The sequence below is a fragment of the Drosophila novamexicana genome, unplaced genomic scaffold (genome assembly GCF_003285875.2).
Source record: "Drosophila novamexicana strain 15010-1031.04,08,12 unplaced genomic scaffold, DnovRS2.1 tig00000193-arrow-pilon, whole genome shotgun sequence".
In the NCBI taxonomy this organism is placed as follows: domain Eukaryota; kingdom Metazoa; phylum Arthropoda; class Insecta; order Diptera; family Drosophilidae; genus Drosophila; species Drosophila novamexicana.
The window spans coordinates 2,545,984-2,572,620 of record NW_020824787.1 but is presented as its reverse complement, the minus strand read 5'-3'; the positions used below and the strand labels follow the sequence as shown (position 1 = coordinate 2,572,620).

The following is a 26,637-nucleotide window of genomic DNA, read 5'->3' as shown; positions in this document are numbered from 1 at the left end:
TGCCAATCCTTTGGCTGCAGCAGTCTAGCTACTGCGGTTTTTATACCCTGTAAACATTTGGTTAAAGGGGTATGCCCTTTTTTTTTGTCAATAATAATAAATTTGTTGGGCTCTTAAAAGAAATTCAACAACACTTAATTCAAATTTAGCAGATACTAGTGTTGTAAAATTAGCTAAATAAACGTTAAGGCTTATCGATAACTAATCGATAGCTTAAAGTATAACTATCGAGTGTGAGCTCACATTTGAAGCCTGTCAAAAAAGCATTCATCGTCAAACTTTATACTTTTCTGTACGTACAGGGTAGCTTGTAGTCGAGCGTACTCGATTAACGATTTGTATAGGATTGTGCTCACCATTTGTCTGCCATGATCCAACTGAGTGCCAATTATGTTTAATGGGTATGTAATAGTCGGGCATACTCTTACATTTATTTTTAATTTCAGCGCCTCTTGATTTATCATTTAAACATGACTCTTGTTGGCGAACTTAAAACAACAAAAACATTTAGTTACAGGGTATATTCCAGTCGAGCACTCTAGTTTGAATCAGCTTTTCTATTGGTTTACATTTTATATTAACTCATTCTGTACATTTCCCTCCGCGGTTGTAAATCAGAGATTATATAAGTTTCCTTTGAAAATCTCTGAAGTCACTTTCGCGCTTTAGCAACACTGTTTTTTTTTCCCTTTTTACAGCGCCCAACACTGCATTGCTTTCGTATTTTTATGGTGATTGAAAAATTGATTCAGCACTTGCCCATCCCTGGTCGCGGCTTATAGTTTTTTTTTCTCCACTTGGTTTTTCAAATGTTTTTCCTTTTGCATTTTTTATGGACTAACTAGCGCTGGAAGGTGAACATTAAATAAACAGCATTGGCCCGCTGCGATTAGCCAGCGAAACCATTTTTAAAATTGGAAAATGGACGCGTGCCAGGGTGAAAAAAAAATGAAAGGAAACCCCAATTGGGGTGCTAACGACTGCACAATACACTCTTTAGTGGACGCAAAATGTTGGCTTTGACGAATCTAAAATCAATCTATTTTTGCACTGGGCGGGCTTCCGGTTGTGGGCGTGACCAATCTCTAGAGCAAAGCTACTTTAGCTGTAAAAATGTGGAAGATATAAATTTTCAAAGTTTTCAAAACAAAATTGCATAAATACTTCAAGCGAACAGAGGAGCATGCCAATATACTCTTTGATCATTTTGTAAGCAGAGTATAAAAATTACTTAAAACGCAAAAGGGGAATCGGCAAGATATTCGGGAGGAGCGAGGGGCTTTTTAGCTAGCTGACTGAGAATAGCCTTCAAAAACAGTAAATGCCAGAGCTTGGTTGGGAGAGAGAGGGCGGCAGAGAGAGAGAGAAAGAGAACGGGGGCAATTGAAGCATCCATCGCTCCATGGTTGACTGCCTGCAGTCCATTTGTTATCTATATTTTCAAGTGAAAGCCCCGATTGCCGGCAAATGTGGCAAACCTTGGCACGCTCTTTACTTTTCTATATAGATATACACACACCTATATATACTTGATATTGATTCGTCTTAATTGGTGCGGAAATTATTAATTATCTTTTTGCTGTTCGCTCTCATTGAATTTCTGTGTCCGACGTCGCGTCGGAAATCGAAAGCATCATTTCAAAACTTCTGTGTAATAAATAAACTTGGTCTCGATGACTTTATCTGCGGTCTTCTAATTGCTCAACAGCAAGTGCCTTTTAGTTATTGCCCAGTTATTTTTTAGTTACTTTGCGGCGAAAGCAATTACACTTGTTTTCATGCTCTATAGATAAATGAGGTTATGTTTTTCGTCAAAGTACTTTAAAAGTTTTAAGAACTGTTAGGTTTCATTAGCTTTGTTTTATTATAAATATTATAGATGTAAATTAGCAGTTAGTTATAATTGTTGAGAGTGAGGTTATGCTTCTTTATTGATAATGCTAATGCTAATGATAATGATAATGACAATGACAATGACAATGACAATGACAATGACAATGACAATGACAATGACAATGACAATGACAATGACAATGACAATGACAATGACAATGACAATGACAATGACAATGACAATGACAATGACAATGACAATGACAATGATAATGATAATGATAATGATAATGATAATGATAATGATAATGATAATGATAATGATAATGATAATGATAATGATAATGATAATGATAATGATAATAATGATGATAATGATAATGATAATGATAATGATAATGATAATGATAATGATAGTGATAATGATAATGATAATGATAATGATAATGATAATGATAATGATAATGATAATGATAATGATAATGATAATGATAATGATAATGATAATGATAATGATAATGATAATGATAATGATAATGATAATGATAATGATAATGATAATGATAATGATAATGATAATGATAATGATAATGATAATGATAATGATAATGATAATGATAATGATATGATATGATAATGATAATGATAATGATAATGATAATGATAATGATAATGATAATGATAATGATAATGATAATGATAATGATAATGATAATGATAATGATAATGATAATGATAATGATAATGATAATGATAATGATAATGATAATGATAATGATAATGATAATGATAATGATAATAATAATAATAATAATAATAATAATAATAATAATAATAATAATAATAATAATAATAATGATAATAATATTAATAATAATAATAATAATAATAATAATAATAATAATAATGATAATAATATTAATAATAATAACTATAATAATAATAATAATATAACAATGTTAATTATAGAATATAGAAACAAAAAAGAAGCTTACAGTTTTCATTACATTCTCACATTTATCTCGGCGCCCTTCGAAGCCAGCGAAAGAGCATTCAATTTGGGGAAAACCTACAAGAGAATAACTTTTACCAGCGACTGCTCCTTTTTAAAACAATGTCTTACGACTTCCTACTAGCGCCGACTCTTTCGCTCTCTCTCTGGCTCTCTCTCTCTCTCTCTCTCTCTCTCTCTCTCTCTCTCTCTCTCTCTCTCTCTCTCTCTCTCTCTCTCTCTCTTTCATTCAGGCCATGTCTGCCATTTGCAAAAGTTTTTAATTGCAAAATACCCATTTGTGCAGCAGAGACGAGGCCTGCAACGGCTGCCCCCCTTTGGCTAAATGTTGTCGTTGGCTCTTGTGAAAGTTGCTTGTAATTTGGGCATAATTATGACACAGCCAACATCTGTCATGGCTGCAGCCAATGGCACGCCCCGTTTTTTGCAGTAGTTATGCAATTTACGTTACCAAATAAAACTTTTCAGAACATTTAAAACTTTAATTATACGCACACAGACATTGGCTGCCCAAATGCCTGGCATTGTCGGCAAAAATAAATAAAATAAAATAAAAAAATACTTTTTAACTCGCGACAACATCTAGAAAAAGAAGAAGAAACAGTTGCGAGCTTAGCAGTGATAAAATCGCATGCCATTTCCGGTCAGTAAACTTTTAATGTAAAAAAGTTTTAGTTGTGTGTGTGCATGTCGCACGGCGAATCACATTTACAATTGAGCCAAGTTTTGCAAGTTCTCCCTCGATACACAGCAATACACACGATCTTACTTGCATTTTCAATGCACACTCTTAATTTTAGTGCTCTCTTTATACCTTTCTCTTCATATAAAATATGAAGTTTTGTAGTGGGCAGCTTAATTGTAATATTCTCTTTTTCCCTCCCTCTTCATATAAAATAAGAAGTTCTGTAGCAGGCAGCTTAATTTTAGTGGTCTCTTCACATAGAATAAGAGCAAGGGTAGACTGAAGATAAGACGCTCGCCGGATCAGCGAGTAGACCCTGGTTCGAATCCTGTTGCTCCTATATCAGCGAAAACCTTTTTTTATGAGTGCCTTTATGCCTATGTCTTTTTTAACTAATTTAGTCTAAAGAAAATATGTAAAAATAATTAACGAACCGAAATATACCCAAAATGTTGTACAGTGTAGCTTGGGGAGCTCTTTTATAACTATTTTTAAGCCGTTTAAATGAACTTTGCCGTCATGCCTGCTGATGGGTATCGATGGCAAAATTGAAAATTTCGTTAAGCTGCGTAGCTTCAAAGTGCATGCAACTCGAATAACTCAATTAGCGCGTCATTGTTGGTAGCTGACGCTTTGTTGCAACTGGCTGGCAAACTGACTTTAAGCGCCTTTTTTTAATGCTGCTCTGCACGCGGTTCGCTCGAAAGCGAATTCATCGCGTGGAAAGTGAAATGCATGCCGCGCTGTTCAGGGCACTGTTATACACGCACCAAAGCATACATACATACATACATAAATGCACACATACATATGTATGTACTCGTAATTGGAGCAAACTTAAATTAATTCGTCAAAAGCCCCCTCAGTTGTGGCTCATGTAAATTTATTTGGCTTTGCGCTTTGTACAACTGCTGCCGCACGGCCGCACCCAGCTCTTTTTTTTTCTCCTTTTTTTTTTGCTAATGTGGCGCTAATTAGCTTTTACAGCAGGTGGGTTTGGTTGTATGAAACAAAAAAAAACTCCCAGCGCTTGACAACTTGTCCATAATTGGACGAAACAGCAAAGCGTAGGTTTTTGCAAATTGTCGCAGCAAAAGTCAAGCGAACAGTCTAATTCGCCGCAAATGACAGCGCATGCGATTGGTTGGCTTGCTGCTGACTCAAAGGATCGCTATCGATCGAATTATCGATGCTAGTTACTCGCCGCAAATGAGAACGAGTACAATTGGGGTTATTTATCGATGCCTGAGCAAGCGATTTATTTTGAAATTTAAATACTTTTATGTTCCAAATTGATCAATTCACATTTTCGAAAAGCCACTTTACAATAAAATCGAATGATCATTGTAAAGAAATATTATTATATGACACTTGAGACAAGTTGAACTTGATTTTCCTAATTAGTTTATCTAGTCCTAACTTCGCCTTTCCAATCAGAATCCCATTTGAATTTCCAATCTCAAGTAAAACACATTAAAAGAATGTTTTCCCCTTGCATTGCAGCAGCCGGAAATGGTAAACGAGCATCGGGAGCCCAGCAACAAGTTGTCCGGCTATGAATTCTATCGACGCGTGCTGGGCGCGCCGCGTTACGTTGTGGCGCCCATGGTGGACCAAAGCGAGCTGGCGTGGCGCATTCTGTGCAGACGGTATGGCGCCCAGCTCTGCTACTCGCCCATGTACCATGCGAATCTGTTTGCCACCGATCTGAAGTATCGCAAGGATGCGCTGCAAACGTGTCCAGAGGATCGACCCTTGATCATACAGTTTTGTGGCAACGATCCGCAACAGATTCTGGAGGCGGCGCTCGCTGCACAGGATCATTGCGATGCCGTCGACATCAATCTGGGCTGCCCGCAGGCGATTGCCAAGCGTGGCCATTACGGTTCCTTTCTGCAGGACGAATGGCAGCTGCTGACACAGATTGGTTCGTAACCAAATTAACCACAAAATTATCCAACTCTAATAATCATATTGCTTTCCAGTGAGTACGCTGCACGAGAAGCTCTCCGTGCCGGTCACCTGTAAGATACGCATATTCGAGGATCGGGAAAAGACCATTAACTATGCCAAAATGCTGGAGGCCGCCGGCTGCCAGCTGCTCACCGTGCACGGCCGGACACGCGAGCAGAAGGGACCTCTCACGGGCATTGCCGATTGGAGCTACATCAAGGATGTGCGGCAGCACATCAAGATACCCATGTTCGCCAATGGCAATATATTGGGACTGGAGGATGTGCATCGCTGCCTGGAGGCCACGGGCGTTGATGGCGTTATGACCGCCGAGGGTAATCTACATAATCCGGCCATCTTTCAGGGCATCTCGCCGCCCGTCTGGCAAATGGCCCACGAGTACTTGGAATTTGTGGATCTGTATCCCTGTCCCAGCTCCTATATACGCGGCCATCTCTTCAAGCTGTTCCATCATATGTAAGTACCAAGTCTTCCAACTGGGAACAGGTATCTGCATTCCAAGTGTCATCTCCCTTGCAGCATGAATATACGCTCGAATGCACAACTGCGGGAACAGCTGGCGACGGCCAATCAGCTGACCCAGTTCCACGGCGTCGTGGCCAAGGTGCAGGAGAAATACGCGCCATATCACACGGGCGCCGCAGCCTACGAGCCGGAGGAGATGGAGCTGAATGTCAGCGCCGGAGCTGCGGAGGAGGTAAGCGTTCGAACATTACAAATCCTGTCAAGCAATTCTCTAACCTCGTCTCGGCAGTTGCCCATGCTGCAGCCGTGGCTGTGCCAGCCATATATACGCGCGTCGCCGGAATCGCATCGCCAGAAGATCGCCGAGAAGCAGCGCGAGGCCATCGATCCGAATCGCGCCAAGCGCCAGTACTTTGACCATGCCGGCAACGAGATATCCCGCAAGCGCATGAAGAAGCTGCGCCGTCGCCAGCGGCGCCCGAACAAGACGGAGGCACAGCTACAGCTGCGCCACGAACGACATCTGGAGTATTGTGAGCAGTGCGCCAATCCGCTGGGCTCCAAATGCGAGTTCCGGCTGTGTCGCATCTGCTGTCGGGACAAGTGCTATGCCGAGGACTGTGACTGTCCCGGGCATGGCATACTCATCAAGTCGCGCCGCGCCAAGGCCAAGCAGTTCGAGGCCCATTCCAGGCAAGATAACAACAACGATCCTCTTTCCCTTGTTCCCATCGCAAATCCAGCAACTGTCGATGCGCCGACAATACCTGAAAGGCAAAATGTTTCCTGATATCGAAATCGGGATCTTAGCGAATTTGTACCGTCTAATGTAGGAAATTGCTTGCATTGTTGTTCCTATTCCTTTCTGTACAAATAAAAAGAAAACACAAAATACTTTATTATGCACATTGCCCTTGCTACAGGGTATTAACAGTATTTCGATTAAATATCGAACTGCGGCTCTGTTAAGTAATTGCGCTGTTAACATACGATAGCATGTTAGCATACGATGGTATCTAACATCGGTTCATTTTAACAAGGTTCAGTTCATGAGCCCAAACTAGTTCCGTTCGCAAATTGATGTTCATTTGACGCACATTTGCTTGCAATATTTCAAGTGAAAATAACAAACATATTTATTAAAAATAAACATTATTTAGCGGAAAAACGCTCGAACTAAAGCCAGCTGCAGAGTGTAATTGACGCGCACGCATACAACGTGTAGAAAAAAACCTGGCGACTCACCACTGAGAAATTAAGTAAATAGGTCAGAAAATGGATCAAAACAAGGGTTTCAAGTGCGAGGAGCCGGGCTGTGGCAAGGCCTTCTGGTATAAGGCAGCGCTCAAGCGTCATCTGAACACGCACAAGGAGAACGATCCGGATGTTCCGACCGTCACCTGGGGCTGCAGCGATTGCACCAAGATGTTCTCGACCATCGAATCCTTGCGGCGGCACTACAGGTACGTGCAGAATCTTCTGTAGAGGATCAGATTGCTAACGCACAACAATTTGCAGAACGGCCCACGGCTCGGTCTATGTGTATCCGTGCGAGTTCGAAGGCTGCAACCAAATGTTTCAGCGCAAGGATAATCTCACGCGGCATGCTGCCTCGCATGCGGACAACAAGCATTGCTGCGACATCTGTGGCAAGTCCTTTGCCAGAAAGGACGCCATGACACGGCATAAAACGTGAGTTGATATGCTATAAGAGACGCTTGGCATATGCCATTAACAACTATTCCGCAGCATTCACACACGACAGCCCCAAGCAGCGGATAGTCGAACCACATCCAGTTCGAATCCCGCCTCCCTGCAAGTGCATCGACGATCTGTGGGCGCCAAAGTCTGAAGGGCACGGTAGACGGATTCATATTAACCCGGAACTTGCGCCCGCAGCGAACGTTTTGACCGTGAAAAGCATGTACAGGTCATACTCCTGGTTGGCAACACACCCGGAGTAGAACAGGACGAGTTAAAATATGAGGAATTACCGATATATGTACATATATACATAACAAAAGTTGAATATGAGCTTGGTTGAGCGTATCCAAACAATTAACCATCAGATGGGTTCGGGTCAATATATTCATATAAAATGTATTAAGGTTTGAAGAAAAGCCAAACGTGTTCTAATGTTAAGTTCAAGCATGAAATCATACTTAATATTAATCAATTAAATTATATGTAAATATTATTCTATTTTTCCAGACAGATGTACTGGTTGAACATTTTAAGTTTAGTAAGTTCTATCAATTGGTTAGTTTTGCATCCCAATACAGAATAAAATGCGAATATTTATAACTTTACCGTTTGATCGCACAATCAATGGAGCTAAAAGAACGAAACTAGTTCTTGGCTATCGTTCATTTAGTTCCGATTAATGATCGTGTAGACAAATGCTTATCGCTGTAAACATTTGGGTTGCACAAAAAACTTGCTTAAATTAATTAAATTTAATAAATAACATTCAGAAAAATACAAAGTAAATACTAGAATTAAAAGTGCTTTTAAATGTAATTGGTTTTGTTCATTTGAGTTAAGCGGCAATAATGTTCAGCCAGTGCGACAATCGTGCAATCGATAACTCTTGGGCAGCAACTCTGGGCCAAGGCACGTTTTGCGGCTTCCAATTAAAACCAAAATGGAACAAACAAAAAGATTCTATGATTTTTGCATACCATACAACAAGGATGACAAATTAATGCGTGCTATATTAAACGAATTGGTCGAGCTGGGCTACAAGACGATAGCAATTGACCAGAGCTTCGATCACAGCAAAAAGGAGGCCGGCAAACGTGGCTCGGAAGTGTTTCCGGAGCCGCACGGCATCGAGCATTTGCGCAAGGAGTTCGCGAATAAACTGAGGATATTGCAGCGCATAACTATACTGTACGTAGACGCAAATGTGGCACATGCAATGGTAATGCAGTAAACGACAAGTGACACGTGGCCGCAAAACTAACTGAAATAATTGCATCTCTGACTTAGAGCGTTTCCCTGAATCTGCGCAAGTTCAATCTAATCGCCGGACAGCCCAAAACGGACGCAGCCTTAACAGTAAGTGGCGTTGGCCCTAACAATAATCTCCATTAACTTCCGTACACACTTTCCCCACAGCACTGCTGCACCGCATTCAATGGCGATATCATCACATTTGATCCGGCCGCCGGCTCCCGTTTGCTGGTCCAGCGCAAACCTTATATCATTGCGGTGCGACGCGGCATCTACTTTGAGCTGAAGTATGCGCCGGCGATTGCAGACTCCAACAATCGCAAGGACATGATAAAGGTGGCCCAGAATTATTGCACCAAAGGCAAGTCGCGGAACATCATCTTCAGCAGCGGTGCCGCTCATGAATTCCAGCTGCGCGGTCCGTACGATGTGGCGAACCTGTAAGAACCGACGGGATGTACATATATTACGCATGTATTTTCTATAATGACCTCCTTTTGCAGTGCATTTATATTTGGTCTTTCGGAGGATCAGGGCAAGAATGCCATCGATCGTTCCTGCCGTCAGCTGTTTCTACGTGCCGAATCCCGGCGTCTGGGCAAAACAATAATGTTTGTCAAAGGCGAGGGCCCAATTGTGTTTTCAGACAGTTCTGATGACAATCAAAGCGAGGAAGAGAATACTGACGAAATGGACGCTTTGGTTACGGAAGCAGCAACCGAAGAGGACGAAAGGGAAAATAGTCAAGCCAATAAAAGACTGAAAGTAGCGTAGCATTCAATTTAATTTGAAAACTGTGTGTACACAATATTTCGGCTATTATAGTTGCACGCGTGATAGTTCTACATCAGGAATACGAAGAAAACGTTTTAAACCAAGAACTTTTTCCAAAAGTATTTCAAATTTCTCAATTAAACCGCGCCTGGTAACACTTAGTGCAGGGCGCGCATTTTAAATGGCAGCTCTCGTATCGATTGTATGCTATCAAAACTAAAGATGAGTTACATTGTTTTTGCGTTCAGTGCTTTCAGTCGCTCTCACATGTTATTTAAAATGTGACGCCAAATAAAAATATTAAATAAAAAAAAATTTATGGTTGCAACTTGTGTATTCACATAACAATTCTCCATGAGTAGCACGTATTTGTGCATTTAGTAATAAAAATAAGAAATCGGTACTTTAAAAATACTTAAGGCAAGTAACTGGTTAGCACATATCGATCATCCCTAATCGCTGCTAAACAAAATGGAGGTCTTTGATGTGGTGCGTACATGTCTGACAAAGTGCTGCTAAAATATTTGCGTAAAACGGTAAAAATAAATTGATTAATTAATTAAATGTAACAACAAAATGCAAATAAAGTTGCCGGCAACAATTTGCGCTAAAAAGCAAACGAGTACTGAGCGTATTTCAAATGTTATATGATTTTCAAAACTACGAAACGAAAACCAGACACTCGAACGAAGAAAAAAATGTGAAAGAAGTAGAGAGCGAGAGTACAAGACGACGGCGACAACGACAACCAAACGACGAGAAAAACGGCAAAAGAAATATGTATTTCGCGAGACGACGACCGCAGCGGCAGCAGCAGCAGCAGCCGCAGTCAACGTTCAATTGTTTTTTCCGAATTATGGCCAAGTGCATGTGTATAAACGTAATGTGTGTGTGTTTGTGTGCGTGTGAGCGTTAATTAATTGGCAGAGTTAGACAAAAATTAAAAAAATATATAAATCACAGTACACGAATATATGTAAATAAAAGCGTGAATTAAAATGCGTTCGCAATGAAGTCGCTTCTTCAACGCATTTTACACTTTTTCGTTACCTTTTGTATAATTAAAAATGGACCTCGCTGTCTGTCGCTGTGTGTGTTTTGTGCAGTTGTCTGTATATCTGTGCATGTGTGTGTGTTGGTGATGCTCGATTTTCGCTGCTTGATGATGATGTTTGATTATAATAATGATTATTGCCTCCCTGACTTTTTGTCTTTCTGTGCATGTGTGTGTGTGTGTTTCAAATACGCTTTCGTTTGCGTTACTTCGGCAGCTAAATTATTTGTGAGGGAGGCGGTGACTGTGTTGTCTAAGTTCATTTCAATTTTTTGAATAATTTATATACTCTTGCTTTTTGCTGTTGGTTAAAAAAAAAAAATGCCAAATTAACATTGCCCATTTGTCGTATTGTTGCCGCTGCACCTCTGCCGCGGGGCAGAGCAACAGCAGCAAGCGGCGCCCTGTCAATGATTTTCGCCCATTTTCAGTTATTTGGTGGGGGTCTTTGCTTGTGCGTGTGTGTGTGTAAGTGTGACTGCAATAAAATGTCTTACATTTGCCTGTGTATATATTGTAATTATTCGCCGTGGCGAGTTCGCCATTTATATTTTCATTTCTTTGTGCCCACTGCTTCTTGCTACATTTGTTTTTGTATCTTATTTTTTGTATTTGGTGAGTGGCGTGTGTCCCGCGTTGATTTTGCACTGTTCGAAAGAAGGAAAAAAAACTGTTTTTCGCAGCCAGCATATATTTAGTGTGTATGTATTAGTCTCTCGCTGCAGCAGCGTTGCCACACAATCGCATGCAGATGCACACACCTGTGCAAATGTGCTGCTCGTCGTTTTCGTGTCGCATCTAGTTCGGCTGCTGCGCGCCCCCGCTGCGTTCATTTGCTTGTTTTTTTTTTTTTTTTTTTGGGCTCTATTCATATTTCGTGCGTTGTGTGAGTGCGTGCCTCGTGTGTGTATTTTCAGTGATTTACGCGTTCGCACAATCCCAGCGCAAACAGACAACATCTGCATGCAACGGTATCCATTTAACGCATGTGTAAGTGTACGTATGTGTGTGTGTGTGTGTGGGTGTGTGTGTGTGTGTGTGTGTGTACCACGGCAATGACAGCGCAGAATTGCTGTTGTTGCACCGGACCTTAACATAGCGCTTGCATTGTCTTTTCTTCATTTGATTTGTCTCATCTCTGTCGCCGCCTGTCATATGTCTACCTCCTTTGCACACACACACACATGCATAAGCGACCACAGCAGCAGCCACACGTTTTTCTAGCCGGGGCACTCGCTGTTTATGTCCGCGCTCTCTCGCACTACGCGCAATTGATGAGAGCGTAAATTTTCATGCGCTCGTCGTCGCTGCCGCTGCTCTCGGCGCCATCAACGACTACCAGTGTTGCCAATTCCGCTAATTTAATATCAAATCTGGCTTAAAAGTGCAATGAGAGACAAATATGAAAATAGCGGGAAATGGCGATTCCGCCGATTTAGTTTAGCGTGTTGTTATTTTGTCCGCTGTATTTAATAGTAGAAAAACTTCTCAAAAATAATTCAAATCATGACCTAATCTTGACTTCTCTTAATTAATTATCAATACCCAAATAATGTTCGGCTTATCTTAACTAGTATATACAGGTCTCTAGCTGATTAATTATAGCTTGATATTATAAAGTTAATACCTATAGTAATGAAAATTAATATTTTGATAGAACAAATTGAAAAATCCATTGCACATTTCCTTTAGCTTATTTTCATTATATAAAGCTGGCTTTTTAAACGAATTTTTCGCTTTAAACTAGCTTTATTTTGTTTTTGGATTTTGAAAAGTTGGCAACACTGTTGACAGCAGCCGTCGCAGTCTCGTCGTCTGCTGCGGCGGCTGTAACAATTTTTTTTCATGACTTCTTTTTGGCTGCTTCTGTCGTTGCCCCTTCGCTGCCACGGCTGCTTTTCCTTTTCCAATTACACAAACGTTTTCACGTCTGCTTCATACGTACGTGTTTTTTTTTTCTTTTTTTTTTTTTAACAATATCTATTGATTTCTTTGTTTGGCTCTGGCAACGGTGACAGACCGCCGGCCCCAATAGCCGAGTGCTGCGCGTATATCATGTTTAATTGTAATTATCGCGCGCGCGTGTGTGTGTGTGTGTGAGCTATTTGCTCAAGTCGCAGCAGCGGGAAGAAGAAGCAGCAATGGGCAGCCTCAGTCGTTGCGCTTTTGTAGTTTTCGCTCCGTTTGTTACTACTTCTGCTATTGCCGTTTTTTTCTCTTCCTCTTTTTCTGCCTCATAGGCGTTTCGTTTAGTTGTTGTTGTTGCTGCAATTGTGCTACAATTATTATTTCGCATGTGTTGCTTCGTGTATCTACACTCGAATTAGCATTGTTGTTCTTGTTGTTGCCATTCGCATTCGCCATCCGTCATCCGTCATTGTTCGTCATCATCAAAGTTGTCGATGTCGCGCTGTTGCCGTCGTAAAAGGCAAATGGCGCTGCATACATAACTATCGATAGGTTCGTCGCTCTGTCAATCGGGCAAAATAAAAAACACATACATATATAAAACAAAGTCAGAAGCGAATGCATAATCAGAACAAAAATTCAATTTGTACTACAAGCAATAAACGCGCAAAAAGTCCAACGGATTAGCAGCCCCAAACCAAAGAGAGGTGAGTGGAAGAGTAAATATATATATATATATATATATATATATATATATATATATATATATATATATATATATATATATGTATATATATATGTGTGTGTGTGTGTCTGTATATGTAAGTAGTCGATACCTTAGCATGAGTTCTTTTTATTATAGTTAATTAAGTTGGGCACGGTAATGAAATTTCAAATGCGAATGCTATGCACAGACGAAACGTGAAATTTCGAGAAATTTACAACAATGGCAAGGCAGAAAATGCTTTTTAGAAATAATTATGTATCTTTAACCAAAAGCAGATACACACAAGCACACGCATACACACGTACAAACACAAAGCAGCGCGCTGCCAGCAGTCAGTCACTCAGCCAGCAAATAAAAATGAACGAGCGCACACATACACATACACACACAGACACACGCAAATGAATTGAGCGAAAAACGAACTCACACATACACACAAACCCGAAATAATTTCAATCAACTCTTTGCTTGGACGGCCGACAAAAAGAAATATAGTAAAAAAATAAAATAAACGTCACACGCGCCCCCAAACAACGTGTCGTCCGCCCGCAACTACAACAACAACAACAACATTAACAGCAGCATACGACGCTTGCATCTGAGAGAGTGAGAGGAAGACATAAAGAGAGAGAGAGTGTGTGTTTAAAAGAAGAGAGCGGGCAGAGGCCGGCCAGGCATTTGAGTTTTGGGTATTTTTTTTGTTTTTGTCAGGGTGTTGGTGGAGCTGCGGCGAAAAATTAAAGTAATAAAACTACAACGCGCTTTACGTGACGTGCAAATGAGAACGACGAAGATGATGACGGCGAATCACTTGGACTGTGGCGACAACAGCAAAACTGAAGCAAACAATTCATCGAAGCACGGCAAGAAGAGCGCAGCGACAAACACACACATACACCAACACATACAATGACACTCGACACTTATGCATGACCGGTCGTCTTTCGCGAGAGCCAAGCGGCAAATGGAGAGCGCGAATGGATGGATGAAAATCAGCAGCAGCAGTAGGCAGGCAGGCAGGCAAGCGGCGATCCAAAGCCAAAGCATATCATCCATCCAAAACCGAATCAAAACCGACCAAACAACAAGCAAAAACATATGAACGACGACGACCCCAACGCACCAACACACATACATACACACTCATTCGCAGGCAAATACACACGCAGCCCATGCCCATGACAGAGCACAGATACGAAACACCCAGACACACACACACACACACACATAAGCGCGCGTACTTAAACGATATGCGAATGCGAATAAAATAGCAACACCAACAACGACAAGAGCAAACAACATACCAACGGCAACGTCAGCCGCCGCAGCAGGGCAACTATGCGGCGAATTTGCACGAATCATGCGAATCTCCAATACACACACACACACACACAGCACACACACATACAAACGTTCATACACCCATACACATGCATATTTAATACGTGTTTTGTACTTGTCGCCGTCTTCGTCATCATCGCTGTCGCTGGCCATTCTCGCCATCATGGCTGCTGCCTGCTACACACGCTTTTCTACGCGAGGCGTTCGTATATTTCACAGTCGGTCGCAGGCCTTTTGCCAGATTTCGCTTTTCAACCCCCCCTCCCGGTCTCTATCAACAATAGCACCACCCAACTTATCAAACTAACAAGCGTCCACAAAAAACAACAACAGCAACAATTTCTTCTGCCAACTCCAAAAGTAATCGTCTCGTCTATTTTGTCCTGCTTTTCGTTCAGTTCATTCGCATTTTTGTTTTGACTGCTCTTGTCAACTGGCCGTCTCTTTTCTACGCTCTTTCTATACGAAAGACGCCGCAGTCTGACGTTCAGTCGCCGCTGCCGTCGTCGTCGTTGTCGTCGCCTCCAACATTGCCGGCCATCTGTCTAATATGACGCTGGCGCCTCAGTTGGCGTCGCTGCTTGGCTCGCTCAGTCTCTGCCGCCAAAGGCCGGCACACGTTGTTGCTGTTGCTCCAAACCCACCGCATACCCCGCACGTTGTTCGGTCTGTGCTATCGGCTGTGTGGCAGCACGTGATATACTCGCTTTGCTTTTGTAATTTCGCTTTTGACTGGCTCTTTAGCGCACGCTACGCTTTTGCCAGACGTTTTTGTTGTTGTTGTTGTTTTTTTTTTTCACTTGTTGGGCTGTTTTTTCTTTTCCTTCTTTGTTTTCTTCCTTTTACTCGCCGCTCTGACTGCTCGCTCTCACTCTCTCTGTCTCTCTCAGCCGGCGCTGAGCTCTCACGCTCTCGTTCGTTGGCTCTCGCTGTCTTTCGGGCTCTCTCGGTTCATACCGCTCTCGCACAGCAGCGGCTTGCTGTGTGTTTGCAAGTTTGTTTCAGCTCGGATGTATTTGTTGTTGTTATTGCATACACAATGGCACTATCCGGTTTAGGTCCAGGTGCAAATTTTATACAACAGTTTAACTCGATAATCGGGTCAGGCTATGGCCATTTGTTCTACACGTTTTTTTTTCTTTGTATTTCGGCAATTCTAGCGGGAAACATGGCGTCAATTTTTGGTTTTTCTTGTTCTATTGTCGGTTTTACTTGCCTTTCAAGTAATTGCAACGTCAGCATTGAGCAGCGTTGCCACCCAATTGTTGGGGGACCAGGAACGTCATAAATGCACCGTTACACATTCAAAGCTGCGACGTGTTGTAATTTATGTTGCTGTATTTGCTGCTCTTTGACTCAACCGAAATAGAAAAAAAAAAAAAAACTGTGTGTGGCTGTTACTTTACCTATTTTATTACCATTTCTTATGTGTATGCGTGTGTATGTGTGTGTTTGTGTGTGCAGCACCCATCATCTGCCTCTTTGGCTGACTTGGCTGCTGTTGCTTTTCTTACAAAAACCAACTGTACTTTTTAGTTACTGTTAGTGCCCGGCGCACCCGGCGTACACACCAAAAGCCACTTGACTACTTGACTTGATTGCCATTAGAGAGCAATATGTACATATGTGTGTATGTAGAGGCGCGCTTCTTTCCATTCTGCTGGAGTGACACAACACTCCATTCCACACATTCCATTCTCATACCATTATTATTTATTATGGGTCAAATGTTGGTTACATTTCAAAACACGAATGCCGCAAGCCCAATGCTAAAGCAAAGCTCAACTCTTCAGAAGACGCGGGCGCGGAGTAAATTAACAACAAAAAATTGCTTTTCTTTTTTTTTTTTTTTGACAAGGTGAATGAACTTTTGTTGCTCGTGCTCTCCACATTGTTGTTGCGGCTGTTGCAAAATGTTTAATCATATTCCGCATTTTATTGTTAGTAGTTACCATGTTGGGCGTTTGTTGTTGTTTGAAGTTTCTTCAATTGCTGCTTATGCTTTGAGCTTCTGTTTCTAACAGTGATTGTTTGTGTGTGTGTGACAATTTGCATGAAATTGGCAGCGCTGCGCTTTATTTATCGATAACAAAACAAAAGCACAAGCGCAATTGATAATCGGTGCTTGAGGCGTCCAATTTGAGCACTTGGAAAACTGTTGGGCAACACTCGACGAAAATGAACTGCCCCATAAAATTGTTGGGTTGCCTCGCAATAAAATAAGCCAGAGAGACGAAGCTAATGCTGCTGACTGCCTGACTGGCTGCCTGTAAAAGCCAACAACAACAAGCGCGTCGCGTCGCGTCGCTGCTGCGTCGGGTCAGCAGCGACGTTTGTCGTCACCAAGTTGGACACACAGAAATTTGCTTGTCTATTATCACCTTTAATCGATTTTTCGCTTATTTAAAACAAAAGTACAGTTGTGCGCGCATAGCCAATTCACACACACACACACATAATTTCACATTTTTTTCAGATGCTTTGTTGTTGCTTTACATATTACTATTGCTTTTAGTGTATTGTTTTTGCAATTACTTGACGACGCCAAAAACGTAGCAAAAGCAGCAGAAAAGGAGAAAAAAAAAACTCAATGACATGTACATACATACATACAGACATATAAACATAGCTATCTGCTAGATACAAACTTTGCACAGAAACACACACAAATACCTAGACTAATAATAATGGAAAAAAAGCTGAAACTAAATAAATAAATAGCTGAAATTGCAAAAGCAAAATGTAATTGATTACAAACAACAACAACAACAACAATAAACAACGACGACTGACTAAATGATTGCCCAATGAGCGCGAGCGCGAACAACTCGCAGCGAAGAAGCCAAGAGGAGGAGTACGGTTGCTTAAGGGAGGGGGGGCGAGAAGGTGCGAGGAGGAGCAGACATTTTGTAGTGGGAGAGTAAGCGGGAGGCAAAGCCTAAGCGAGCTTAGCGCTCATGTCATGCACTCCACATAAGTTTTGATGCATGTGTTTATGTGTGTGAGTATTTGTATGGGGGCTATATTATATATATATATGTGTTTGTGCATGTGTGCGTGTGTGTTTGTGAGCTAGTGTTGCCACTGTGGTTGGCTGGCTGCCTGACTGTCTGGCAAGCAAAATATGTGCGCACGTATTTATAACAGTACACCGAGCGCAATTCGGTACCTCTAGCCGTGTATGTATGTGTATGTGTGTGTGTGTATGTGTGTGTGTTTGTTGCTAACTGTATATTTCGTACAGTGGTCGCAAGCAAATTAGAATTTTTAAATATGGAAAAAATTCTATTTATTTTAGCAATTAAATTTTATTACAAAACAAAAATACCAATGGAAAAATAAAAAAAAAAATCTGAGAATTTAAACACAGGTTGCTACCAAAATAAGGCACATTTACCGGTACACTACTGGCAGATACTTGCTTTATTATTAATTATACTTTATTAAGTATTTTTAAATTCACTTTTTAATTGAGCAGAAAATATTGCTTAAGTTTTCCCTTGTATTTACAAACATTTTTCCCACTAAATAGTTTCAGGTTTCTAATGCATTGAGCACACTGTTCGTAATTTTTTGATGTTCTAATTAACGAGCGACCACTGTAGTTTAGGTTGCGAGCTACTTGCTGCATATCTCGTATGTACAATTCCTCCGACTGTAGTTTTGTCTCGCTGTATCTCTCCGCTTGGCGTACACTTTCCATTTACAAGCACACACACACATACAAACTAACTTACACACACACACACACACACAATGGCTGCTGTTTGCAACATTTGCATATCTTTTGGGCATTGCTGCCTAACCACCATCGCCCGCCCACCCCTCAAAAATGCTGCTCAACGGGCAACTCCCGCATCACCTATTTTTTTTTGTTGCTTTATATTATTTTTTTGTCTTCTTCGTGCTTTTGCTGCTGCTACTTTAGATTTTTGGGGCTAAACCTTTGCAGACAATGCGAAAAATCGATAGAGTTGCCATTGTTTTTTCTCACTGCAAAGATGTCGCCACCACCCACCACCACCCCCAGCAGCAGTAGCAGCAGCAGCAGCAGCAAAAAACAATCTCGCAAGAAATGCCTGCCAGCCTCCCAAAGAAGAAGGGGGTTAAAGCGTAGCCTACCATGGCAATACCAACGGCCAGTCTTAATCCACGCCTCATTAATTGCTAACACTTTTCCCTTTTTTTTTTTTTGTTCCCTTTTCCAACACTTTGTCTCAATGTTGTAGCTTCTTTTGTTACATTTTTCCTGTGAGGGGGGGATGGTATTTTGGTACAGCCTAGCTAAAAAGTTGTCAGGCTCTTTACAATTCATATAACATGCAGCTTAATAAAGTTTAGTGTAGAAAATAACACTCAAATGTTTAGGGGGTCAAACTGTACGTTGTATGTGCAAATGATGAAATTCATAAGCGTATAGCTTTTCCCCTTAAACGTTGATGTGACGACAACCTAGATAAATCCTAAGCAACCAGTTTCTAGCTATGTATATACATACAGTGAACGCTCGATAAGCTAAAAGCTAACATTTTACATTTTACCTGCCGTAAAGTTTCTTTAATTAATCTAAAATATACTTAAGATTGTAAGAAACTATAAAAACAATTAGAACTTTAAATTCAAGGCATTGAAACAAGCGAATATGGCTTCTAAAGCTTGTTGAAATTCCAGAAGATGCTGTAAAATCTTCCGGAATATTCAACTTTTTAAGGCCTCAGGCCTCGAATCTAAGCTTCTGGTTTTTTTTGGATGTGTTTTAAAATCTTATCAAATTAAACGAAACAAAATTTTACTACTCGAGCGATGAAATGCAGAGTTTCTCCTTAACGAGCAATCACTGTACCCGTAATAATTCACATGTAGTTACTTTAGTATAGTATTAGTACATAGTATTAAACTAGTATAAGCTCACATAAAGCAATTTAGTAATTTGCATTTCTCTTTTTTCTCTCCTCTTCTTTCAGATTCTACGTATAAATAAAAAATAAAAACACGCTCAATACCGTTTTACGCAAATGTTTAGGGAATTTTTTGTTTATTTGTTTATAGAACTTTTTCTTATTTAATCGAAATGTTTATCTTAACAATTTTTGCAGCTGTGAGCAAATGTTTCACTGCGAATATGTCAAAGGTCGGCCATGAAGTGTGCGCAACAACAAAAAGGACAAACACAATTGTGTATACACTATAAAAATAATAAACTTATTATATATACATATAAATTAAACGGAAGACGTTCCCAAAAACTGCACATGAGCTGTAATTAAGTTTAGTAGTTAGCAAACAAACTCCAAGCAAGAAAAGGAAAAACAAAACAAAAACAAAGGAAAATCGACTCAAAGAATACGCGTTGATTTGAAGACAACTTTTGGGCTTTTTCTCACAGTGTAGAAGAACGTTCCACAGCACTGCGCGTTGTGGTTAAATGAGTCAACGTCGCGGCAGGACGCATCCTGCCAGACCGTAACACCCATCCAATTCCCCCACCAACACCAACACCTCCGTACCGTAGTATATATCCCAATTTGACAACGGCCACGCGCAGAGAGCAGCATCAAAATTAAGCCAATCGACGACCAAACCTAAACCTTAAAAAAAAAAAAAACGCAGCGTCGCGTCCTTCGACGCGTAACGGGAAATTTCTGTGTGCGCTGCGTTTCAAAAATCTGATGGATGGAAATGCACAAAATATGTTTCACGGCAATCATCAAGGGTGAGTTTTAATCGCTTTTCATACCCGCCCCTTGTCTCTGTGGGTGGGCGTGGGCGTGGGCGTTGGGACTGACAAGAAAAAGAATCCATTTTTCTTGTCTCTTTTTTTTTTTTTTTTAGCAAGAAATTCCTTTAAATATCTAAACCAAGGTTTTATATATATATATATATATATATTATAGATAGGATCAAGATAGGGCATCTCTTATAGTTTTGGGTTGAATTTGAAGAAGTTTTGTTATTAATAATATATCAGGAAGCCTTCTCTATAAAACCTCATACATATTTTGCCATACCATCTCATGCTAAAATTATGCTCTCTCTCTCTCTCCCTCTCTTCCTGCCTTTTTAACCCACAGAGATCCCTATTACCGTTATGATGCGGCCGCCGCAGCAGCCGTTGCCGCAGCGGCAAATCCGCGGGCCATGGGCCCACCAGGCGGCTATCCGCCGCGTCATCGGGCGCCGCATCCGCTACAGCAACAGCCACAATATCCATCGTACCAGCCAACGGCGGAGAACCTGTACGGGCTGGGGGCCACCGATCAGCATGCAGCGATGGGCGTCGGCATGGGCGATCTGAGCGGCTGGGGTGCGGCGCCTTCGGTGCCGGGCCAGGCAGCCGCCTATCCAGGCGCTGGCCTAGGCGCCTACGGACATCCACAGGCAGCGCCGCCGACGCAGCAGCAGCGTCAGAGCAACGCCAGCGCCTACCGCCAGCACATGCCCGCCTACGGACAGCAGGAGCAGCAGAAACTGGTGCCCTATGGCGCGCAGCAGAACATGATGGGCGCCCTGGGTGCCAGCGGCTATGGCAGTCTGGCGCCCCAGCAGCAGCAGCAACAACAGCCACCCACGCCACAACAACAGCAGCAGCAACAACAACAACAACAGCAGCAGCAGCAGAGCCAGCAGCAGGCTCGTCTGCCGCAGCATTATCCACAGGCGCCGGGCCAGCATCCCTTGTATCCGGGCGCGCCGGCTCAAGCAGCACAGCCGGTAGCACCACAGGCATACGCGCATAGTCCGTACGGCAGCCCGATGCAACATCAGCCGGGACGCAGTGCACCCCAGCACGTGGGCTACGGTCATGCGGCACTGGAGCAGGCCAGCGCCTATGGCCAGCACGTGCCTGGCGCAGCGCCGCCGACGCATCACTTGACTGCGCAGCAGCAGCAGGCTGCGCAGTTGGGTGCGCATCCCAGCGCGCACATAGCCAGCGCACAGCAGCAACAGTTGCAGACACAGCAGCAGCAGCAGCAGGCGCAACAACAACAGCAGCAACAACAACAACAGCAACAGCAGCAACAACAACCGAACCATGTGAGCCTGATGCAGCAGCAGCAACTGCCAGGCGCCGTGCTGCCGCCGCCGCACATGGGCATGCCGCCCAGCTATGGCAGTCACCATCAGCAGCAGCAGCAGCAGCAGGCACAGCAGCAGGCCCAACAGCAGCAGCAGCAGCAACAGGCCCAACAGCAGCAGAGCGCACCGCCCTATATGTCCAGCAGCAAGCATCAGGCAAGCGCTCAGCTCAACTCTTCGCCGCAGTATCGTGCACCGTTTCCACAACTCTCGCCCCAGATGTCGCCGCGTCCGCCCACCATGTCGCCGCATCCACAAATGTCGCCACGTCCAGTGGGCGTGTCGCCCGCCAAGCCACCACAAACCGCACAGCAGCAGCAGGTGCAACAGCAGCAGCAGGTGAACTCGCCCAGCCAGCACAGCATACAGGGCATGGTTGGGCTGCCGTCACCGAGACCGCAACCACCCAGCGCAGCCGCCGGCGGCGCCAAGGTGCCCGTTAGCGTGGCAGCTAGCGGTGTGCCGCCGGTTGTCAATACGCTGCAAGCACTCGAACAAATGGTCATGCCCACACAGGCGCATGGCCTGCCGCCCATGGATTATCCCACATCGTATCGCAGCGCTGCGGTCATGGGACCGCGCATGCCCGCCTCACCCTCGCCGCAGCATCATCAGCAATGGGGCGCGCCGCATATGGCGGCCATGCAACAACAACAACAACAACAGCAGCAGCAACAAGCGCCACAGCAGCCACCGCCACAGCAACAGGCACAACAGCAGCAGCAGGCGCAGCAGCAACAGGCACAGCAACAGGCCCAGCAACAAGCACAGCAGCAGGCCCAACAGCAGGCGCAAGCCAATGCCCTGTTGCAGCAGCAGCAACAGGCAGCACAGGCGGCACAGGCAGCACAGGCAGCACAGGCAGCACAGGCAGCTCAAGCAGCACAAGCAGCCCAGCATCAGCAACATCAGCTGAGCATGTATGGACAGAGCATGGCCCAACAGGTGCCGGTGCCGGTGCCTGTATCTGTGCCCGTATCGGTGCCTGTATCCGTGCCCGTGCCCGTGTCGGTGCCCGTGCCAACACAGCAGCCACAAGCAGCGCCTGCCGCACAGCCCACACAGCCACCGGCGCCCCAACATCAGCAGCAACAACAACAACAACAGCAGCAGCAGCAGCAACAACAGCTGAATGAGCAACTGCAGCATTCCATCAATGACATTGTGGGTGGCAACCAGCAGCAGCAGGCGCAGCAGCAAGCGCAATTGAGCGCACAAATGTCCTCCTCGCCACTGCATCAGCAGAGCTTGCCTAGCATGCATCATCTGAGCGCTGCGTCCCATCACCAACAGCAACAGCCAACGCTAGAGGCCAGCGCAGCCCAAGCACCGCAGCAGCAGCAGCAGCCGACGCATCAGCAGCTGCAGCAGCATCAATCGCCCATACATCAGCAACAGTCTCCGCATCAGCAGCAACATTTGCCCAGCTATGCGCAGCAGAGCAGTAACCAACAGCAGCAGCAGCAGCAGCATCAACAGCAATTTGATGCGTTTGCCAACATCTTGACAGACGCGCCCGCAGGAGCAGCTTCGGCAGCTGCAACCACAGCTGCCACACAGCAGCAAATAATGTCGCCTGCGCATGTTAGCTCGCCCATACCGCAGCTGCAGCAGCAACATCAGCAGCAGCAACATCAGCAACAGCAGCAGCAGCAGCAGCAGCAACCGGCCACGCCCACACCGTCAACGCCCTCGCATCATCTGAGCAGCATACTCAACGAGACGGCCAACTCGAATGACTCCTCAACGCTGGCCGTCGCCGCCAACGACAGCAACAACAGCAGCAGCAACAGCAGCACGAACAGTATCGTCAACAATCAGCCCACCTCGGTGCACGACAGCAACTCGCAGAGCAGCATCAACAGCAACAATCAGCAGCCGTTGCTCTCGGGCATGGACGCCGTTGCGAACAGCATGCTCAACAGCAACTCGGACTCGGCGCACACCACGCACCATGTAAGCGGCGTGGATGTGGGTCTCTTTGACAACAATTCGATGAGCTCGACCAGTGCGGCAGCTGTTGCGGCCGCTTCGAATGCCGCCAATGCGGCGGCGGCGCTGCTCGATAGCAATTCGCAATCGTCGAATGCGGACTTTGAGAAAAGCGTCTGTGAGTCAGAGCAGCAGGCAACAGCAACAGCAGCTGGCGGAGATCTGTGTGCACAGTTGGCGCAGGATGACAACAGCGTTTCGAAGACGCAGCCGGAGACGCTAAGCGAGACAACGCTTCCGGCGGCGGCGCAGGAGGAGCACGACAACAGCAATCACAAGCAGCCGCAGCATACCGAGGAGCTGCTGGCGGAGCAAACACAGCAGACCCTAAGCGAGCTCGCCGCCGTCGGCGGTGAGGAGACCAAATCCGCCGAGGAAATATGTGAGGATAAGAGCCAAACGCAAATGGACACAACGCTCGGCCAACAACAACAGCAGCAGCCACTGGGCCAGACACCGCTGGGTCTGGGCATGCCCCCGATGCCGCCGCACACGCTGACCGGCTATGAGACGCAGCCGCCGTTGGGCCCAACGGCACAGGGAACCACAGTTCCGGTGCCACCACCTCTGCCGCCAACACATATGCCGCCGTTGCTGCCACCGTATCCGGGCGCAGCTGGCGGCATGTATCCGCCGTATCCGATGCTGCATCAGCAGGAAATAGCAGCATTGCAGCAGCAAATCCAAGAGCTCTATTGCATGCCGCCCGGTCATGAGCATCAGCATCAGGAGAAGCTGATGCGGCTGCAGGAGCGCCTGAATCTACTGCAACAGCACGAGCTCGCCGAGCAGTGCGCGGGCGGACCGCAGTGTCTGCTCTACCAGAGCATGCCGCCCATGTACGGCAGCAGTGCGCTGCACAATCAGATGGTCGAGAGCCCGCAGGTGTCCAGCACAACGGGCAGAGGTCGTGGCAAGGGCGCCAACAAGCCGCGAAAGCCGCGCGCCAAGAAGGGCGACAAAGCGGCGGCCGCCGCCGCGGCGGCACTGCAGCAGCAACAGCAACAGGAGCTGATGGACATCAGCGGCAATGTGGTTGTGGCCGCGGCCAGTGCAAGCAGCAGCAGCAGCGGCATACCCACCACCCAGCTGCCCGTCTCCGAGGATTGCGTGACCCAGGGAGCTGGCGATACCAGCGTTGTGGGCCTGCTCGAGTATAGCGAGGGCATGGGCGATTTATCACAGGATGTGCATTCGGCCAATGAGCTGGACACCTCCACCGATGGCAGCGGCAAGAAGAAGAAGCCGCGCAAGCCACGCACACCCAAGGATCCGAACAAGCCGCCGCGTGATCGCACGCCCAAGGTGAAGAAACTGCGCGATCCCAATGATCCCAACTCAACGGAGTCACCCGCCGCCGGCGGACGCAAACGTGCCAGCGTCAGCAAGCGCCGCAAGCAGTTCGGCGACGATGGCGCCGAACAGACCGGCGACGGCAGCGAACTGGAGGACAACAAGCCGCTGCTGCCCAAGTCGAATGATGGCGAGGCCGAGACCAGCGCCGGCGGTGCCGGTGGCGTTGACGGTGAATCGCCCGACTATGATGATATACCCGTTTCGAAGATACCGCGCGGCGCCAACGACGATGACAAAGAGGCCGAAGCTGGCGATGAGACGGTCGATTCGGTGCCCGATTCGGCTGGCGATGCGGCCAGCACGCCCAGCCGGCGGGATCGCAAGCGTTCCACGGCGCGCAGTCGTCGCAATGCCACCTCCGAGGAGGGCGGCAGCGCCCGACGGAATCGCGGCTCGCTGAGCGCCAAGGCGCTCAAGAAGCGACGCAATCGCGGCCGTATTGTGCCCGAATCGGATGGCGAGGATGATACCATGGATCGTACGCCGCCGCCGTCACCACCGCCGGATTCGGAGCTTGACTCGAATAAGCGACGTTCGTCGCGCAACACTCAGCGTAAGAAGTACATCGATGACGTTATGCTGCGATTCTCCGATGATGAGAACTCGCTGCTGGTGGCCTCGCCGGTGAAGAAGGAGAAGAAATCGTCAGCGGCCAATGCGGCCAACTCCAATGCTGGCAGCGACGTGGAGAAGACAGAGCCACATTCCGGCGCCGAGGGCGAGGCCGGCAGCTCGGCGGGCGAGGAGAAGCCCTCGGCGGCGACGGCAGACGATACCAACAGTCAACTGGAGGCCAGTTCCAGCACCTCGGCGGCGGAGAAGGCGGAACGACAAAGTGCCAGCGATGCTGCCGCCGCCGCTGCCGCAGCCATGTCGTCCAAGCCCAACTATGTGTACATCAATACCGGCGACGAGGACAGCATGGTGGTGCAGTTTGTTCTGGCACTGCGCATGGGCAAGCGGGAGCTGATACCAGAACCGCCCAAGGTCAAGACGCCGGAGCCCAAGACAGAGGCGGAAATGGCAGAGGAAGCGGCAGAGCAGGCGGCAGAGAAAGAAACTACAGAAAAAGGCGAGGACAAGGCGGAGGTCAAAGCTGAAACGGAAGAGTCCACCAAAGTGGAAGAAGAAAAGGAACAACTGGAGTCGGAAGAGCAGAAAATCGAATCCGACAAAATGGAAGTTGATGAAAAGCCGGAGACAGTCAAGTCGGTGGCAGCAGAGAAAAACGAGGAAGAGACGCCCGACAAGGAGGAGGCGGAGAAAATGGACATTGACGAAGCTGCAGAGAAGGCAGCTGAAGAAACCCAGAAAATAGAGAAGCAAGAAAATGCAGAAGAAGAAGAAGCAGAGGCCAAGACTGATGAAGCAAATGAAACGCCAGCTGAGCCAAAGAACGAAGCAGATGAGGTGGAGAAGGAGCAAGACGAGGGTAAAGCAAAAGAAACGCACGAAGAGGAAGAGAAAGATAAAGATAAAGATGC

The 26,637-nt window shown here is 45.4% G+C and overlaps 4 protein-coding genes across 8 annotated transcripts in view; all 4 read left to right on the top strand.

Moving 5' to 3' along the window:
• The window catches only part of LOC115758388 (tRNA-dihydrouridine(16/17) synthase [NAD(P)(+)]-like), a 34,297-nt gene extending 27,430 nt beyond the window's left edge, over window positions 1–6,867 (top strand). The window contains exons 2-5 of the mRNA XM_030698988.1: window positions 5,034–5,457; window positions 5,516–5,960; window positions 6,024–6,201; window positions 6,259–6,867. Of these exons, the coding sequence (XP_030554848.1) occupies window positions 5,043–5,457; window positions 5,516–5,960; window positions 6,024–6,201; window positions 6,259–6,759 (1,539 nt within the window). The 5' untranslated portion in view covers window positions 5,034–5,042 and the 3' untranslated portion in view covers window positions 6,760–6,867. The remainder of the gene's footprint in view (window positions 1–5,033; window positions 5,458–5,515; window positions 5,961–6,023; window positions 6,202–6,258) is intronic.
• A 198-nt stretch (window positions 6,868–7,065) lies between these two features.
• Window positions 7,066–8,162, top strand: LOC115759051 (zinc finger protein 99-like). The gene is made up of 3 exons (XM_030699875.1): window positions 7,066–7,432; window positions 7,488–7,661; window positions 7,719–8,162. Exons 1-3 carry the CDS (start codon window positions 7,245–7,247, stop codon window positions 7,819–7,821), a joined length of 465 nt encoding a protein of 154 aa, XP_030555735.1. The 5' UTR covers window positions 7,066–7,244; the 3' UTR covers window positions 7,822–8,162.
• Window positions 8,163–8,484: 322 nt separating this feature from the next.
• LOC115759050 (ribonuclease P protein subunit p30) lies at window positions 8,485–9,951 on the top strand. Its single transcript, XM_030699874.1, has 4 exons — window positions 8,485–8,892; window positions 8,961–9,029; window positions 9,090–9,364; window positions 9,428–9,951. Exons 1-4 carry the CDS (start codon window positions 8,614–8,616, stop codon window positions 9,696–9,698), a joined length of 894 nt encoding a protein of 297 aa, XP_030555734.1. The 5' UTR covers window positions 8,485–8,613; the 3' UTR covers window positions 9,699–9,951.
• Window positions 9,952–20,397: 10,446 nt separating this feature from the next.
• Window positions 20,398–26,637, top strand: part of LOC115758370 — a 35,134-nt gene continuing 28,894 nt past the window's right edge. For all 5 annotated transcript variants that reach the window (XM_030698963.1, XM_030698959.1, XM_030698962.1 and 2 more), the window contains exons 1-6: window positions 20,398–20,441; window positions 20,800–21,703; window positions 21,743–22,582; window positions 22,703–22,750; window positions 22,838–23,236; window positions 23,270–26,563. In XM_030698963.1, the coding sequence (XP_030554823.1) occupies window positions 20,398–20,441; window positions 20,800–21,703; window positions 21,743–22,582; window positions 22,703–22,750; window positions 22,838–23,236; window positions 23,270–26,563 (5,529 nt within the window). The remainder of the gene's footprint in view (window positions 20,442–20,799; window positions 21,704–21,742; window positions 22,583–22,702; window positions 22,751–22,837; window positions 23,237–23,269; window positions 26,564–26,637) is intronic.

What these genes read in the sequence shown, in the direction of transcription:
- LOC115759050 (XM_030699874.1), top strand. Translation starts at nt 8,614, where the DNA reads ATGGAACAAACAAAAAGATTCTATGATTTTTGCATACCATACAACAAG. An exon ending in CAAATGTGGCACATGCAATG is followed by an intron (nt 8,893 to 8,960) that starts GTAATGCAGTAA and finishes TCTCTGACTTAG; the next exon opens with AGCGTTTCCCTGAATCTGCG. An exon ending in CCGTACGATGTGGCGAACCT is followed by an intron (nt 9,365 to 9,427) that starts GTAAGAACCGAC and finishes CTCCTTTTGCAG; the next exon opens with TGCATTTATATTTGGTCTTT.
- LOC115759051 (XM_030699875.1), top strand. Translation starts at nt 7,245, where the DNA reads ATGGATCAAAACAAGGGTTTCAAGTGCGAGGAGCCGGGCTGTGGCAAG. An exon ending in TCCTTGCGGCGGCACTACAG is followed by an intron (nt 7,433 to 7,487) that starts GTACGTGCAGAA and finishes AACAATTTGCAG; the next exon opens with AACGGCCCACGGCTCGGTCT. An exon ending in GCCATGACACGGCATAAAAC is followed by an intron (nt 7,662 to 7,718) that starts GTGAGTTGATAT and finishes ACTATTCCGCAG; the next exon opens with CATTCACACACGACAGCCCC.